The sequence below is a fragment of the Cryptomeria japonica genome, chromosome 4 (genome assembly GCF_030272615.1).
Source record: "Cryptomeria japonica chromosome 4, Sugi_1.0, whole genome shotgun sequence".
NCBI classification, from domain to species: Eukaryota; Viridiplantae; Streptophyta; class Pinopsida; order Cupressales; family Cupressaceae; genus Cryptomeria; species Cryptomeria japonica.
In genome coordinates, this window is record NC_081408.1 from 239,110,732 (window position 1) to 239,127,593 (window position 16,862).

The window sequence follows — 16,862 nt, forward strand, 5'->3', positions numbered from 1 at the left end:
CACCAACACCCCCCCTTAAGTGCAACTTAGGGGAATGCACTTAAGTCTACCATGCAACTAAGAAATGCAAGATGGGTCCCCACTACTAGGCCATGTTAGGTACCCATGTACAAATGCAAATGCATGCAAACCAATGCAATGAAATCTCTCACAAAGTGGGGAAAGAGAGAAAAACCCAATGGGAAAAAACCCTCCCCCAAAAGAGAGATCAAAAACTAGATACTAATAACTCTCATAGAAGAATGTGAAGGACAAAACCCCATGTGAGGAAATAGTCCCCCCCATATGAGAGAAGAAGAGAACCTAGGAAGCCCCCCCTCAATGTGGAATCTGCACCAATGATAGAAGCTCGATGTACGAAGAAACTGCTCCACAAACATCAAACAACATTCCTCCCCTTAGGAAGAAACAAAACCAAAGGTGTATCCATGAAGTCTCCCCAATCATGAAGGGAAGATGTATGAAAAGAACTCATGATGAAAGGAATCTCTGAAAATTGCTCAAGTGTCCCCATGTCGATGCTAAAAGATACCCCCTCCAAAGGTGGTAAACTATGCCACTCTGCTGAAAAAGGCACTCCAAGATCTAGTGGAGATGGATGTAGAACATGTCCCAAAGATTCACATGTCTCCTCAAAAAATAAAGAGACCTCCAACTATTGTACATAAGTATCCACAATCATGTCAACCTCGAAAGAATGATCACGTAGAGAATGAACAAGAGGATCAAAGTCTTCCCTCGCAACAATCGCAGAAGGATCACCTTCATCAAAGAGAAGATGAATGTCATCAATGATGTCTCCCAAATCTGCAATGTAGGATTCCACAAACAAACCTGCAATGTCTATCAAGTAATCATCCCATAAATCTAAAGCTGGAAGATAATGAATATCCTGCTGCATTGAATCACATGAAGGAAAAACTGTCACACTATCTGCATCATCAGGTGCAATAGGTGATGTGATATCAATATGAGGAGATGAAATACAAGGCTCAAGAATGGGGTCACATGTGAGAATCCCCATGTTCAAGTGCCCAAAGTTCTCCTCAAAATCTAAACCATCACAAGAAGTGTGATCATCATGTGTAGAATCATCAAATGTGAAATCATCATCATCAACAAAATCTGAAAAGGAGTATAACCGAGATGCATGATCAACCACCCCAGTCGCAATGATAGCTCTAGTCTCCAAGTCTCTAATGAAAACTTAGTCAGGTTTGAACTCCACAACTCTCTTAGTTGCACCATGTGTGATTTTATAGATAGAAAGGAGATTGTTTGTCAAGTGGGGTACACACAACACAGCATTGAAGGAGTTATCTCCAATGTCAATAGATCCTTTCCCAATTACATCCATGTGTGTATGATTTCCCATCAAAATCTATGGCATGGTGCAAGGCTCAAATGTAGAGAACATAGACTGTGAAGATGCCATATGATGAGAAGCCCCTGAATCTAGAAGCCATCTCTCTGAATCATGACTAATAGTAGCACATAGAGCTTTTCCTTTTCTTGTTCCAAAAGAGTGAGTCTTCCCACTTGTAGAAGCCATGAATGCTTTCCCTTTTCCTTTTGAATGTGAGGAAGTAGAAGTTGATGAATCATCCTTCTTGTAGACTTTAGGCAAATCAATGTTATGCTTTTTGAGGATATGTGTGAGCTCATCAATCTTCTTCGAATGGCAACGATGCTCCTCATGACCAATCTTTTTACAATAAGCACAAGTAGGTCTCTCCCTCTTTGGTGAATTATCTCTCTTGGAAGAGGATGAATCTCCTTGTTGTGGAGAAGATGGTGATTTTTCCTTAGGCTTTGATTGCCATTTCTTCTTGTTTGAGTTGTCCTTTCTTTGATTTCCTTTGTTCCCTTGATTTGCCACTAATGCTTGAGACTTAGAAGCCTTAAGAATGCCCATGCTTATCAACTTAGTTTGTTCCATCATCAACATTTCATTGAAAACATCAAATTTAGGCATTGTGTAGCTTGAACCCATTGTCATCCTATGGGTTTGGAAACTAGAAACAAATGCTGCATATTCTTGTGGAAGCTTGCCTATCAAGGTGAATAGCAATGGAGTATCCTTCTTATCAATGCCACAATCTTTGAGTTGTGCCCTCAACTCATTTGCCTTAGTGACATAATCTTGTATAGTATCAAAGTTCTTGGGATCCAACATGGTGAGATCATTATCAATTTTATATCCCCTAATCTCATCAACTTGACCATACAAGTCTTGAAACTTTTTCCAAGCATCCTTGATTAGAGTACACTTCTCAATATGAAAAATGAGATCCTTTGATACATACTTTCTTAAGGTACCAATTGCCATGATATTTTTAGTGAGCCAATCCAAGTGACCAACTGGATCAACCTTAGGATCAGCGGGAGCAACAATAGTTCCATCAATGTAATGAGTGAGTCTTTTTTCCATAAGTTTACTCCATGCATCAATTTTCCAAGTAACATAATTATGAGGAGTTAATAGAGGAAACTTAGAAGAACCCATAGCAGCAAAAAAGAAGGAATATAATAGCACAAAAGCACAAGATACACCCCCCCAAATTCACTCAATCAAAGTACCCCCCTAAAAATGATGATTTTGGCACTTTATATGTAGTGCATGTACAATAAGCCACTTGCAAAAAATGGCAAGGTGGACTTCTGATTCTATTTTACAACTGCCCCAATAGGCTGAGAACTACAAAGAAAAAGATCAGAAAGATAGATCTATGCAATACAAATGTCAAATTGGCCAAATAAGACCATATGATGAAAGTACAATTTCTACCCACAATTGCTGCAAACTGATAGCATATTCTGAGAGTAGACAAAAAAATAACGCACTTTCAAAAAAAATGGCACCTGAAAAGGAGTTTGTATGAGCCCGAACGGAGACTTGGAAGTTGCAGAAACGGGGATTGGACAGGTATAGTCACCAAAAACTAAGAATTCTGAAAAATCTGTCCATCAAAATTAGAAAATAATTCCACCATGTGAAAGTACACGAAATTCTAGCTCATTTCAAAAAAAATTGCACCAAAAAAGAAGCAAAAATGAGCAAGATATGGCCATTTGAAGTTGAACTGCAAAATCAAAAAGCTCAATGAGAGGGGCCTGCAAATTTTTGAAAAATGATGATGTCAGCAAACTGTAGGGTTAAATTTGATGGCTGTATGACCGTCGCCAAAACTTCACAGCTGACTGGGTGCTGATGTGGCACTGACTATGCAAGTGATTTGGCAGATGATGTGTCAGTCTAATTGGGCAGCCAACTGGGCTGCTGACATGGCCAAAAGATGATGTGGCAGGGTCTACATGTGCTCCACGTGGCACTGACGTGGTGGGCCCCGGAGATCGCATGGCGGAAGGTGCAGGTCGCCGGAGGGCCGACGGCGAGGTACCGGCGGCAGTTTTCGCCACCGGAGGCCACAAGGCTGGCAAGGCCGGTGGGGCCGACGAGGGCGACGCGGTGCCGGCGGGGGCGGTGGAACAGGGAGGCGGCAAGGCTGCGACAGGGCCGACGGGACTAGCTACGGGGGGGCCGCAACGACGTGAGGCGCGGCTGCTGCGAGGCTGCGGCTGCTGCGACGGGCGCTGGGTTGCAGCGGAGGGAGCTGCATGGAGGTAGACACCAGAGGAGCCGCTGGAGGGATTTTCCGAGGGGAGCTGCCGATGCCAGAGGAGCTGCAGAGACCGGAGGGTTACGAGGGGGTCTTTGGACCCCCAAAATTGGCGAAAAAAAATTTCTCACCAAAATAGGTTGACTTTATAACCAAAATTCATAGAAACGACCTTCTGGACGCAATGGCGGGGTCGGATCTAGTCTAGGACGCCTCCAAAAGATGCTACTCCTCAGATCTGCCTCTTGACATCGCAATAATGCCTCTTCAAGACGAATCAATGAAGCCCCAAAGGCTCTGATACCATGTGAGATTTTGCCAAGATCAAGAGCTCAATGAAATGTACAAAATAGAGACACAATATAGGACAAGAATAAACTGTATTCTCATCAATAGAAAATGATCAATAATATCAATTACATACAATGTAGATGAGCCTGCTTATATAGGCAAGTCTAGGGATATGTGAGAACACAAACATGACATGTGGCTCAATAAGAAACAAGGGTAGGTAGGAAATAGGTGTGGGTAGGTAGGAGAAACAATATAATATTCCACATGAGGTGGATCATCCACTGAATGTGGAGTGTAACAACAAGATCACACCTTAAAAGGTGGAATTTCTCCTACACACACTATCCCAATGTGGCACAAACACCCAAGTGTCTCATACCCAAACTACTATGAAATGCATTTCCTAAGTAAACTTAAGTAAGTGTAATAATATCCAAGATGAATAATTATTTACACCAACAAAATGACTTTATAGTTACTAAAAGTCTATTGTTGAAGGTTGAAATGGTCTCTAGAATACAACTACATGTGTACTTATGAACCTTAATCTAGCAAATATTCTTCTATTATTTCATAACACTATTATGATATATATAATACCTCCTCGATACATTACATTTCTTCTTATGCTCTTATCCAATTATTTCATGGTACATTGAAATAAAAAGGATAAATTAAGGAGAGATCAATTGATATAAAGGAGATGACCATGTATATAACATGCTTTGAACTATATATAATTCAAAAATATTTTTTTAGATTGAAGTAAGCATGATATAAGAATACAAGGACATTTTTAGAACAACTAATATCACAAATTCTAGTGGTAAATAACCAAGGATGAATACTTGTGAGAAAAAATAAGTATTCCAGTGACAACATAAAGATAATGTTAGCTACATTTCAAATATCTGTACAACAACTTGCACATTGTCCATTCAAACTGAGTTAGTAATGAGAAAAAAAAAAAAAAAATTCATAATTATTTTGTGCACAAAATTATTTGTTATTATGTGATATTAGTTTTCTTTTATTTTACACTTCATTTTTTTTTTAAATGAATTATACCATATAATATGTACAAAGTTTAATGTACCACCATTTCATCATTATTTTAAAAATTGTAAAACTTCTTACAAAATATAACCTTCAATATCAATGATAAGCCATAATAACATGTTTTAAAACATGACATCATACACAGCCTACTAAGTTACAATAGATAACTAATCTTTTATATGTCTAAAAACATAATTCCTATAAAAAAATGTTATTCTAAGATATGAACATCGTATATCACGTGAAATGGGACCATAAAACGTTTTATTAATGGCCATTTTATTTTGTCCCATACATATCAACTTGTTTAGGCTACTCAAAAAACACTATAACAATGTCCATTTTATCTTCTTTCATACACATCTTCTCGTTTAGGCTACTGGTTTAAGTATCAAAGGCAAACCATGTTTGGGTTGAGGATTGAAGGAGACGCTAATGGGTTCATCGACCTCCACCAAATCCCAATTGTATCTCAGAACTAAATGATAGAGGAATACTTCCATTTCTATCTTTGCAAACTCATTTCCTGGACATATTCGATTTCCTTGTCCAAAAGGGATGTTGGAAAACGGCTCATGTCGCTCATTGAAGCGATCTGGAGCAAACTCTTTTGGATTGTCAAAGTACTCCTCCTCGATGCTTGTTTGTCTGATAGAGTAATGAACCTGCAACCATGAATTTTAAAACTCAAAGTGCATGTTAAGAATTATAACTTCTTTTACAGATAAAAAAATAAAAAATAAATACCCACCTTCCACCCCTTTGGAATGGTATATCCACCATATACAACATCTACTTTTGCTTGCTTGAATCCTCCAATTACAGGGGACACAACGCGCATTCCTTCTGCTATTACATTTCTCAAGTATTCCACACCTTTAATCTCGTCCCAAGTAAGAGGCTCTCCTACTTTCTTGCTATCTCTGAGCTTTCCACAATCTGAATTGCCTCAATATAATACAGATTATTAGGTTAAGAATAATACTAAAATTTTAAATAATCTTCTAGCCTCGTTTCATATTTGAAATCTCAGAATATGGAGCACAAGTACCTTTACGAAGGCGTTGTAAGACATGTGGCGAGAGACTGAGGTGCTTAAGAATTGTGGCCAAAGCGGAGGCTGTAGTATCATAACCTCCAGTGAAAAAACCCATCACGTTGTCTGCAATCTCCGCATCGCTCAAGCAAGAGTCGATCCCCGCTTTTTGCGTCCTCAAAACCATGTCCAAAAAGTTTTCCTCCTCTCCCCCACTTTTGCTCAAGGAGGCTTTACGCAGATGGATCAGCTGAGCAATTTGAGCAACAATGGCGGCACGAGCACGCTTGGCCTTGCCAAAGGCCGTCCAGGGAAGATCGATAGGGTGAGAAAGGAGACCCGCGTTGAAATGGTGAAAGTGCCGCCTAAAGCTCTCCAACCCTTCTCCAGCCTTTAACCCCAGAAAATACTCCGCCGCCACACACAGCGTCATTTCCCTCAATTTGCTATGGGCGTGGATGATTTGGCCACGACACCAGTCGGAGTCCAGATGTTGTAGTACAAGCCTTTCAAACCTCCCAACTGACTTTTTCAGCGGTTCGATCCCCAGAATGGAATGTATAACACGCCGCATCCTTTTGTGGTCGGCGCCCTGGGAAGTAATCATTGCGTGCTCTCCGATCAGAACACTCATAGTTTTGGGCCAGCTGTTTCTGAACAGCTTTTTTTCGTTGATTAGGACGAACTTGTTGGCCTGCGCGCCCAACATGACCACAGTGGGGCTGCCCAGAATATGGGTAGTGAAAATCCCCCCGTGCTTAGCATATCGCGTATCGTACCACACGTCCAGATCTAGCAGGTTACGCCATGATCTCAGATAGTCCAGGGATTCTCCCAAATAAGGGATTCCAATCCTTCCAGGAGGTAACGGAGGCATGTTTCTTGTAGCTTTCAGTCTTATGGCTGCCCAGAGAATGGGAGCATAAAATATGGCAGATGCATATGCCATGGCAACCACGATACAGGCAACTGTTGCAGCTGCTCCGATGGAGATCCAGCTGCCGTTGTATGGAATCCATAGCACAGACATCTTCCACAAAACTATGAAAGATTTAACTTGGAAATATGAGAAATATTGTGCTTTAGTTCATGAATTTTTTACACACTAGCTGATCGTTTATATGGCTCAATGAGGTCATTGGTTAGGCGGTGGGAAGATATTATTGAGCGTGGATGAATGGAGGGCGTGCACTGGAGATCATAATGATACGTGTTGGAATCTAACTTTAACTACTCCAGATAGTGTTTCCTTGCAGACTCTGACGTTTTCGTCGTTTTCTCAAAGATAGATTAAAAGCACCGTTTGGGAAAATATCCGTGATTACAGAAGTGTTTGCATTATTTTCCAGAATCTTCAAGGAGTTTATATGGAGCAGCGAGTCGGACAATCTAACCTACTCTGTATAAGGATGGGCATTGAAATTGTTGTCGTTCCTCGCATGATATCTGACGTTGCAGAATCAATGTGTCACATAAATTGTACTAATCTCTGCTTGGAGTCAGAAAACAACCATAATGTTTTCAATCACTATTTTTCATACAAAACAATACTGAATCAAAAATATAAAAATGTGTAAATTACAATATATTTTATACAATTTTTATTGGTTTGATCTTCTGAGTCTGTCTTTTCAATACTGTAAAAATGCAAAAATATCCATTAAAAAATAATTGTATTATGCAAATTTGTGTTTTTGATGAAATGTCGTTTTGTGTGGAAAACAGTCATCTTCGTTTTCTATAGACATTGTTAGCATTTTGTAAATAATGTGAAGGAATAAAACATCAAGAAGCACACATTTTATAAAATAAAGGTCTTTATGTTGTGGGATATTGAAATGGTTTATAATCTTAAATAAGCAAATGTTAATAAAAATAAATATAATTTTGAAATAGAGTTTCTGTGTCTTATCAAAAATATTATTTCATTTTTTATCATTTCATAATTTATAAACATATATTTACTAATTTCTTTAATATTATTTTTCTCTATATTGGAATGGTTTTATTTAGTAGAATATTTTGTATGTGAAAAAAAATGTTACCATCAAATTAATTACAATAAAATCATCAATCAAAACAAATTGCATTCATGAAACATTAATTTATTTTCCTCTCACAATGAAAAATATTGTATTTGTGATGATTTCTTGTCACCACATATAAAATCTAGACCTCCTTCAATGAAACAGTCTTAGAAGTAATGTCTTCCACTATCATTCAATAAAATACTTTCAAAACCTTGAAATTTGTAGCTATAAAATCCATACCTTCTAGAACAGTTATTTGTAGCAATTTGATGAAGATCACGGGAATTATATTAATTTTTTTAAAACAAATGCAAAGTGTGTATATATATTCTATATATAAAATATTTGAATACAATAAAGAGAATATCAAAATATAAGAGTGGGGTCATCACTAATCTTATGACAAAAAAAGCCTCGAAGACTAGACAAGGAGATTTACAATATAGTTGTATAATCATATAGCTAAGACTATACAAATCCATCCCATAATACAAAAATTTTAGTGTATGACTATGAAGATAATCAACCCATAAGCTAGACTAATCCAAAAAACTTACTACTTATTACTTTGTCATCATTGTTTGTTTTGGTATGTTTAAATTCACTAGATTTGTCATTTACCGTGAGTAATGATATGTCAAAATCAAGGGGTATTTTTCTTCCCTCATCACCAAAGGCTTTGAAATATTGTTGTGAATTACGTTCCAGATCACTTGTTTAAATAGTGAAGTGAATCTATTATCATGAAGTGCTTCCTCTATATGTTCTTAGGTTACCTCTTCATCGTCAACTTCAATTTTGTGTTCTTCCTCATCCCCAACATTAATGTCTTCTTCATCATCAATGTTTTTCCCCCAAGGTTTATCTCCTTGTTGTTCCTTTTCTCTTCTTTCTTGGGCTCTTGTTTCAGTGGGAATATGTGATTTTTTTTCTTTGATTTGGGACTTGTGATATGATAGTGTATGAGACTCAAGATTAGGATGCAATGCAAATTTTAGAATGTGGACACAAACTCTAAATGAGGTATACAAAAAAATGATAGACTGGATATGATAAAGATAAACCTATAATAATTGTGTAGGTAAGGCTTTACTTATGTTATGATAGATAGACACAAGGATGAATGATCAAGAGAGGATATGCTAAAGTAGGAGGTGATGAACTCCAATAATTTACTCTACTCAAAGATATTGATGTGTTAACTAACTCAAGGATAATGGACCTCAAGTGACAAGGGTGATCAATAACCAATGTTTGATTCAATACCTAAAGGGAGAAACCTAAGTGTAAGCTAAAGGATTTATTTGACCAATGATGGATATGCAAGGACTAAATAGAATGGTCTAAATATGCAAGGAATAAAGAATGGAAATCTAAAATATCAAAACTGAAGAAGGATGCCCTAAGTGATTTGGCATGATTGTGTTTTGAGTATTTTGTTTCAAAGGTGTAGGCTATGATGTCAAAAATATAGGCTCTATGTTCAAAAGCATGGGTTTAGTTTTTAGTTATATTTTTGCTTGTTTTTGCAATTTTGATCAAGTTTTGTTTTGTTGTAAGTGACCTAGCATGACAGGAAATCACTCAAGCACGAGAACACAATGCCTGATAGGAAGTAGTGTAAACGTAATGTGTATGTTCAGTATCCCCTCAAGGATAATTTCCATAGGTATAAACACAATAAAAAATACTTGAAGACAAAATCCTATCTACCTAAGGTCATTTGGATTACAATGCAAACATGATTCAACCCACAACTTGGTATTTCTTCACCTTGAATTCTCAACACATTAAGGATTGTTTAACCATCTTGGTTTTGCAAGAGAGGATAGGTAGGGTTCCCCAAGACTTGAGGCATAACCCAATCAACCTTTTTCTAAAATATATAAATAGCCTATACAAGGTTGGAAAGTTCTATATTATGTCAAGGAAATACATATGGTGAGTATCTTGGGGGGAAATCCAACTATACCCTTGCATTGAAATTGTTGCACCAAATCAATCAAAAGGGTGGGTTACTAACCTAGGTATTTAGTCAAAATATGGGGTTATTGGCACCTTATGAGCATCCATACCATCCTTACTTAGAGTATAAAACCATTTTCAAATTGAAGAGTATGACAAAGGCTAATACCGATGGGGTTACGCCTTTTGTCTCTACCCTTTTTTATATAGTGGACCAAAAGAAAGTACAATTTGAGTCATTCCCTTGGGTGAGTAATTTTTCCCATGAGGTAGGCTTTCTAAAGATAATAAAAATTTCTCTTGCACCAAGGATCCCAAAGGCAAGGGGAGAGGATACTTTTGTCATTATCTTGGGATCTACTAAAATGAAATAAAACAAATATGTGCAAATGCACCAAACACTTGGGTTATTTTTAAGCAACAAAAGAAATGTGAAGTAGTCTAAGACAAGAAAGGTTTATTCACAATCTAGATAATTAAATTAAGTTATTCATTAAAAACCAAGCCAAATCTGCATCCACAAATCGTTCATACTTTAATCTCCAGGTCTTTAACATATGAGAACAAACTACACCACTTGTTAGTCTATTAGAATTAGTAATCCCAAAATAAAAACCAACTAAAAGCATTTCTCACACTATAATGAATTAAAAACAACCACACTAACCAAAAAAAACTAAAAACCAACCACTCAAACCTAAAACCAAACTAACAAAAGTAAAGCGAAATATGAATGCAAAAGGCACATGAACTTCTTGACTTGATCCTCATTGAAAGAGAAGAAGCATGTAGAATCAAGAGTAGAGCAGACTAATTGAGACGGGTATTGGTGAAGTTTTTTTGAGTCAGAAAGGTAGACAAGCCATGTAATCAACTTGACTGAATGTATGACTAGAATACCATCTTGTGGAATGAATGTGAAACCATTGACAAGGCATGAGAACTAATTTTAAAAAATTCCCAAAGCAAATGCAGTCCTATATGAAGAAACTGAAACTTTTCAAGCAAATACCATTGGCATTTGTGAAACCAAATTTAACAACCTCTGTTTTTTATTTTAGGGAAAACAGGTTTTGATGGGCCCCTGAAACCCATTACAACATAAGATTAAAAGATATCCATTAAATAATTTAACAACCTTTGTTAGTACCTTCACGGCTTTAGCATATTTGCATAGAATGAAAATTCCAACACCTTATGGACATCAACCAAAGTGTAATTTAAAACTGATTTTTTTATTAGAAGTTGTCATTGCTACTGCTTTGGTAGGTATGCAGGTAAAATGGAATAGCATAAACAAGGCACACAATGCAAAATATAACAATAAAATGTGAGAAACAAAAGGCTCATAAACTTTTTATATAACAGTCATGTACACTATTTAAGTGAATCCCTGAGGAATATTTGTCTCATGGAGGCTCAAGAAAACACGATCTTTTTTCCATTCATGATCATAAGATTTGTAGTAAATAGATTTGGTAAAAAGACCAAAGAAACTTAGAATAAAAGACAAATGGTAGTTATAAAATTAATTCCCACAATCTTTCCAGACATCCTCTAAGATAATACCAATATGAAACCTTTAAAACAACACATAGACATCCATTAAAGAATGAAAGAAAGATAAATTATGTTGGATGTTGATAATTTCAAACTAACTACCTTTTACCAAGTGAAAACTAGATCAGCAAACAGACAAGGGGAGTCCCACTGAGCATGCCAGATTTACAATGCGGGAATTGGGAAAACAAATCTTAAACCTTTAAAGCCCAACCATAAGCAAAGATCCAAGATTTAATCCATCATATTAATGGAGCTCTTCCCTATGAAATGCAAAACGTAAAACAAATAAACTACTAAAACTATGCATTCACAACACACTTGACTCTATTTCTATCCTATCTACCAATATCTTGTATATAATTACTTTGGTTCTCTCAGATTTTGTACAATGCAAAAGAGGCAATGGAAGTGTAAAGGGTGTAAAAATTAGGGTTAGGGTTAAATTAAGATAATAAAACCAGTAAATGACCTAATTAACCACATACAATTGGAAGGAGAAATAAATATAATAGATCTAGCCTTAGAAGACTAAGATTATAATTAGATTCACCCTCTTTTCATATGCCCTTTCTCCTTCTAAGATTGAATTGATTTGGTTATTGATGATTAGGGAAAAATAGGTGATAATTGAAGTATTCTCAAAAAAATAGTAAGCTATAGATGTTGCACAGAGCCAATGACCTAGATCTAAGAAAAATAATCCATCTATAATCTTCTCTTAGAAGTTTGGCCTATTTTTTTTGGATCGGGTAGTATCACTTTTCCATGCTCCTCTGAATTTACCATTGTCGAATGTTGAATGTATTCATCTCTATGAACTTCGTCGATCCTCCTAAGTACAACTCTATACCTATTTCCTACACATAAAAAGAAGGGGAAAATTGTTCAAATTAAGGGTTTAGCTTAAGTCAAACCCTAGTTTTGGAATTAACCATGAAATTAAATTGATAAATGTAATGAAAGACTACAGTAGAATATTTTTCTTTTGACAGAAAGGCTGAAAATGATTGAAAATTTAATGATATACCTCATTGAACTTTTGTTTGACTTTCATAAAGGAATTAGGGTTTCATTTATATTATCTTCATAAAATATAGATCATGTATGTCATCTTCAATGTCAGAAACTTGACTTTAGTTCTGCTCCAATGCTTGATGAAAGATTGATTGCTTGTTCACTTGAATCTGCTAAAGCGCAATTGAGATATTGAAAGAGGTTGGGTTTAAAATGAGAGGGATAGATCTCCTTTTATACTTGCTTGTTCAAAAACAAATTGAATTTCTGGCACAAGCCGACATGGGATCTAGGTGTCTGCTAAAATTATGTGACCATTATGAGGCCCCTAATTGGGCTCTTTTTTAGAGGACTAGGGTACCCATCTCCATGGTCCTATAAATCAAAGCTCCAAGTTTGGGGGGAGATTGAGGAGATAGTGAGAAATAAATTTTGATAGCTTGTGTGAGTAGAATCAACACTTCAATCAAGCCTTGGAAGCCAAAAATCCAAAGTGAGGTCCAAGTGAGAACAAAATTGTAGGTAAGTAAAATTTAGGATGCTACATTTAGCCCCCACTTTAGTAGGAGTATGAGACTAAGAATACTCACAGTAAAGTACAAAATTTTTAATTGAAAACTTTCATCAAGATATCAAATAAACAAGACACACTAAACCCCCAAGGACTTTAGGATCTTACTACTCAAATATCAAGATAAAAGGAACATCGTAAGAAAGAGAAAAGAGAGAGCACATGACTGCTAGCCTAGTAAGATTCGCTTACAGTGAGTCATGAAAAATAAAACTACTAAATTACAAAGCAAAAGGCACCATTCTTATCAAGAGAAATTACGAGAGTAATTGCTTTAAGGTAGCATGCATCCAAAGGGAAAGCACATTATGACAATGAGACACCCCCTAGCAAGGACAAATGGGTCAGTGCAAGAAGTTGAGTCCACTTTTTGGCCAAAAACTAGAAGTGTTTTTCCTGATTTTTCAGATTTTGCCACATTTGAGCTGAAAATTTCAAGCACTTAGAGATTGAATCTTGAGAAAAGTGTAACACAAAATAAAGAACTCAAAGTCTAGCTTCCAAATATGCAATTTATTTTAATACCCAGATAATATAAATTGACTTTTAGAAGGGATTTTTGAAAACCACTTGTTAGAAATGCCATTTTCAGGACCATGCCATGCACGTGTACGGCCCACACTTTTTGACACACTAAAAATTGATGAGCATATTTTTTTGTAATTTTTTTAATGTATTATTTTTTATTAATTTTTATTGGCCCTAATTGTCATTTTAAAAACTCGTCATCTACGACCCACATAATTTGACCTAAACTTATCATTTTAAAAAAATATATTAAAATTGAAAAGAATTTTGTGTAGATTGATGACATATAATCTTTTTTCAAAAAACATTAAAAAAAAAAGTTATTAAATAAACAAGATAAATTGATATTTCAAGTTAATGGACAAAATTTAGTACAAATTGATAAAAAAATAGAAAAATAAAATAAAATCTTAAAAAAAAATTATATTCGGAATCTACATAGTGTAATCTAAAATGGGTTTTGATTTTGTTGAAAAATTCTATGATAATGGGCATCAAACATATGTCAGAAGTCAGTATTTCACCATGTCATTGATACAACCTTGTACTTGCAGATCTAAGGCTAAGGGTTGGGCATTCCATGCCTTTCCCAAACTAAAACCTGATGCACATGGCAGGCTCCATTTTCAAAATTTTAAAAATGAGACCTGTTTTAATAAATGGGTCCCCATTTTGTAAACGGGCCCCTGTTATTTTTTTGACTTAAATAACAAGGCCCCATTATGTTTCTAAACGGGGCCCCATTATGGTCTGGGGCCCGTTAACAACGGGGCCCATTTTTTAATTTCCCCTCGGGTCCCTAAAGTATAACAGGGCCCCGTTTCTAGCAACACGCTTTCCAATGCATGCACTTCCCCCAAAGTGGTACTCAACTTTGTGCACTTTCCCAAATCAAAGGATAATGATCACAAAACATAAAATAATATAATGAATCCACTAACTTTGGGGTCAATATGCTCTTATAATAATGTATATCATAAATATTTGTTATGGAATTGACCTCATCCCCCAAAGGTAGTAGAACTACAAACACAACGAAAGAAGATTTCATGTGTCTTTTGAGTCAACATGGGAGAGACCAAAAGAGATATCAAAACTTTTCATTGTGCCCTACTAGATAACACTGTTGGAACCAATGAACACTGAGAGGGGGGGTGAATCAGTGTTCTGCAATTCACAAATTTATTAAATTGATTCTTAAACCACCAGATGCAGAAGAATGAAAGTAAAGTGTAGAAACATAAACCAATCAACCATAACACTAGAACTTTTACATGGTAAATTGGAAAGGGAAAAATCATGGTGGGATTTTAACCCACAATATTATTATACTTTGATCAAGTGTATGATAATATTATAAAAAGGGGATTGCACTTGAATTTAGGCACACTGCCTAGAGCTCACTGCTCAATTACAAAGAGGGCTACAACTTAGAGGAATGCTCACTACCTTACAAATGATTATAATAAATAATAATGTCTAAATTGAATAGTAGCATCTACATATGCCAAAAAGCAGTTTCAGTTAAGCACAATCTACCTGTCTTCCTCTAAACTGTTTGTTTGCTCTGTTCTGTTGCACAATCACATACTAGAGTACCAAATCTACTTTCTGATGCTCATTCACTCATCACATATCAACATTTTCACATCAATCATTCACCTACCACACCAAAATGATCATACAAGTTGATCTTATATATCCGCACCGCCAAAATAAATCAATTCCCATATCAACTTCCATATCCAAACCTCAAACGTGTAACCATAAGTCAGCTCAATCCACAATCCATATGCGGACCTCAAAAAATTGATAAAAATATTCTCGCATGTCGGCACAATCACCTCAAACTCAACAACAACCATAAAAATCATCCCAAAGATTGCAGATCACATGTTACACCAAAATAGCTTTGTTCTTCCTGAATTACCGGATGTCAGACCTTCAATATCGCTCATGAATCAACACTGAATACTAGGATTACAAATTAAGATACCTTGAACCTCGAATCATCTCCCTCTATCACTGCAACCAAAGTTATGCAACTAAAATAAAGATCTACACAATATACTCATTCTCTATCGGATATTGTATTCCACATTCTAGACTTATGCCTAATGATAATACAAATTCTGATAAATAAAATCTACATATATCGGATATGATTTCTAAATTGAGTTTCCATCAATGAAAAATCCTAAACATCTCTCATGCATCAATCTTTATCGGAACAATGTCTCTTGCCAACAATCTCCCCCTTTGGCATTGATTGCAACACTGTGATAAATGGCACTATACACTCAAGACTGCAAAATTCCAAAACTCAAAAAACTCCAAGACTCAACAAGCTCAACAAGATCACCCCAAGAATATACACCATTTTTCACCTCACTCTCTCCCCCTTTGACATCAATGGCAAAGGTGGATATCTACCAAAATTTATGTACAGGGATATATATAGTGACTTACAGAAATTTGAAAAAATCATAAAAAATTATCTTCAAGGATTTCAGGTGTCTATCCCAACCTTCCTTAAGGTTATCCAAAATGTTGATCAGAGCACTAAAAAGGTAGGCGTGCATCTCTTCTCCTCTACAATTTGTTGAAACACTCTTATTCATGGAATTCATTGTATCTCGCTTACTACTGATTAGTGTATCTAATTGGGGAGTGATAAGGTTTCTTAATTCTCCCACTCTACCCAAAATTATGTCCTCCTAATTTAAGATCTTAATCTTATCAAGTATACCCATAACTCGAGCTTCAAAATTGGTAGCAGAGACTGATTGAGGTACATAGGATTGAGATATGCTAGCTAATATTACAAAAAGGGGAATACACTTGCATTCAAGCACGCTGCTCAATTACAAAAAGGGGAATACACTTGCATTCAAGCACGCTGCTCAATTACAAAAAGGGCCACAACCCGGAGGAAGGCTCACTACCTTACAAATGATTACAATTGATAACAATGTCTAAACTGAATAGTAGCATCTACATATGCCAAAAATTAGTTCTGGTTAAGCACAATTTGATTGTATTCCTTTGTTCTACTTGTCTACTTTATTCTGCTACATAGTCATATATCAGAGCACCAAAATGGCCTACTGATGCTCATTCACTCATCACATATCAACATTAGCACATCTATCATTCATCTACCATACCAAAATGATCAAACA

At 36.1% G+C, this 16,862-nt stretch overlaps 1 protein-coding gene across 1 annotated transcript; it reads right to left on the bottom strand.

Annotated features, from left to right (window-relative positions):
* Positions 1 to 5,210: 5,210 nt before the first annotated feature.
* Positions 5,211 to 7,127, bottom strand: LOC131065501 (cytochrome P450 716B1). Its single transcript, XM_058000000.2, has 3 exons — positions 6,025 to 7,127; positions 5,725 to 5,912; positions 5,211 to 5,638 (listed from the first exon to the last, which is right to left on the bottom strand). The coding sequence occupies exons 1-3, from the start codon at positions 7,037 to 7,039 to the stop codon at positions 5,345 to 5,347; spliced, it is 1,497 nt and encodes a 498-aa protein (XP_057855983.2). The 5' UTR covers positions 7,040 to 7,127; the 3' UTR covers positions 5,211 to 5,344.
* Between the last annotated feature and the right edge of the window lie 9,735 nt (positions 7,128 to 16,862).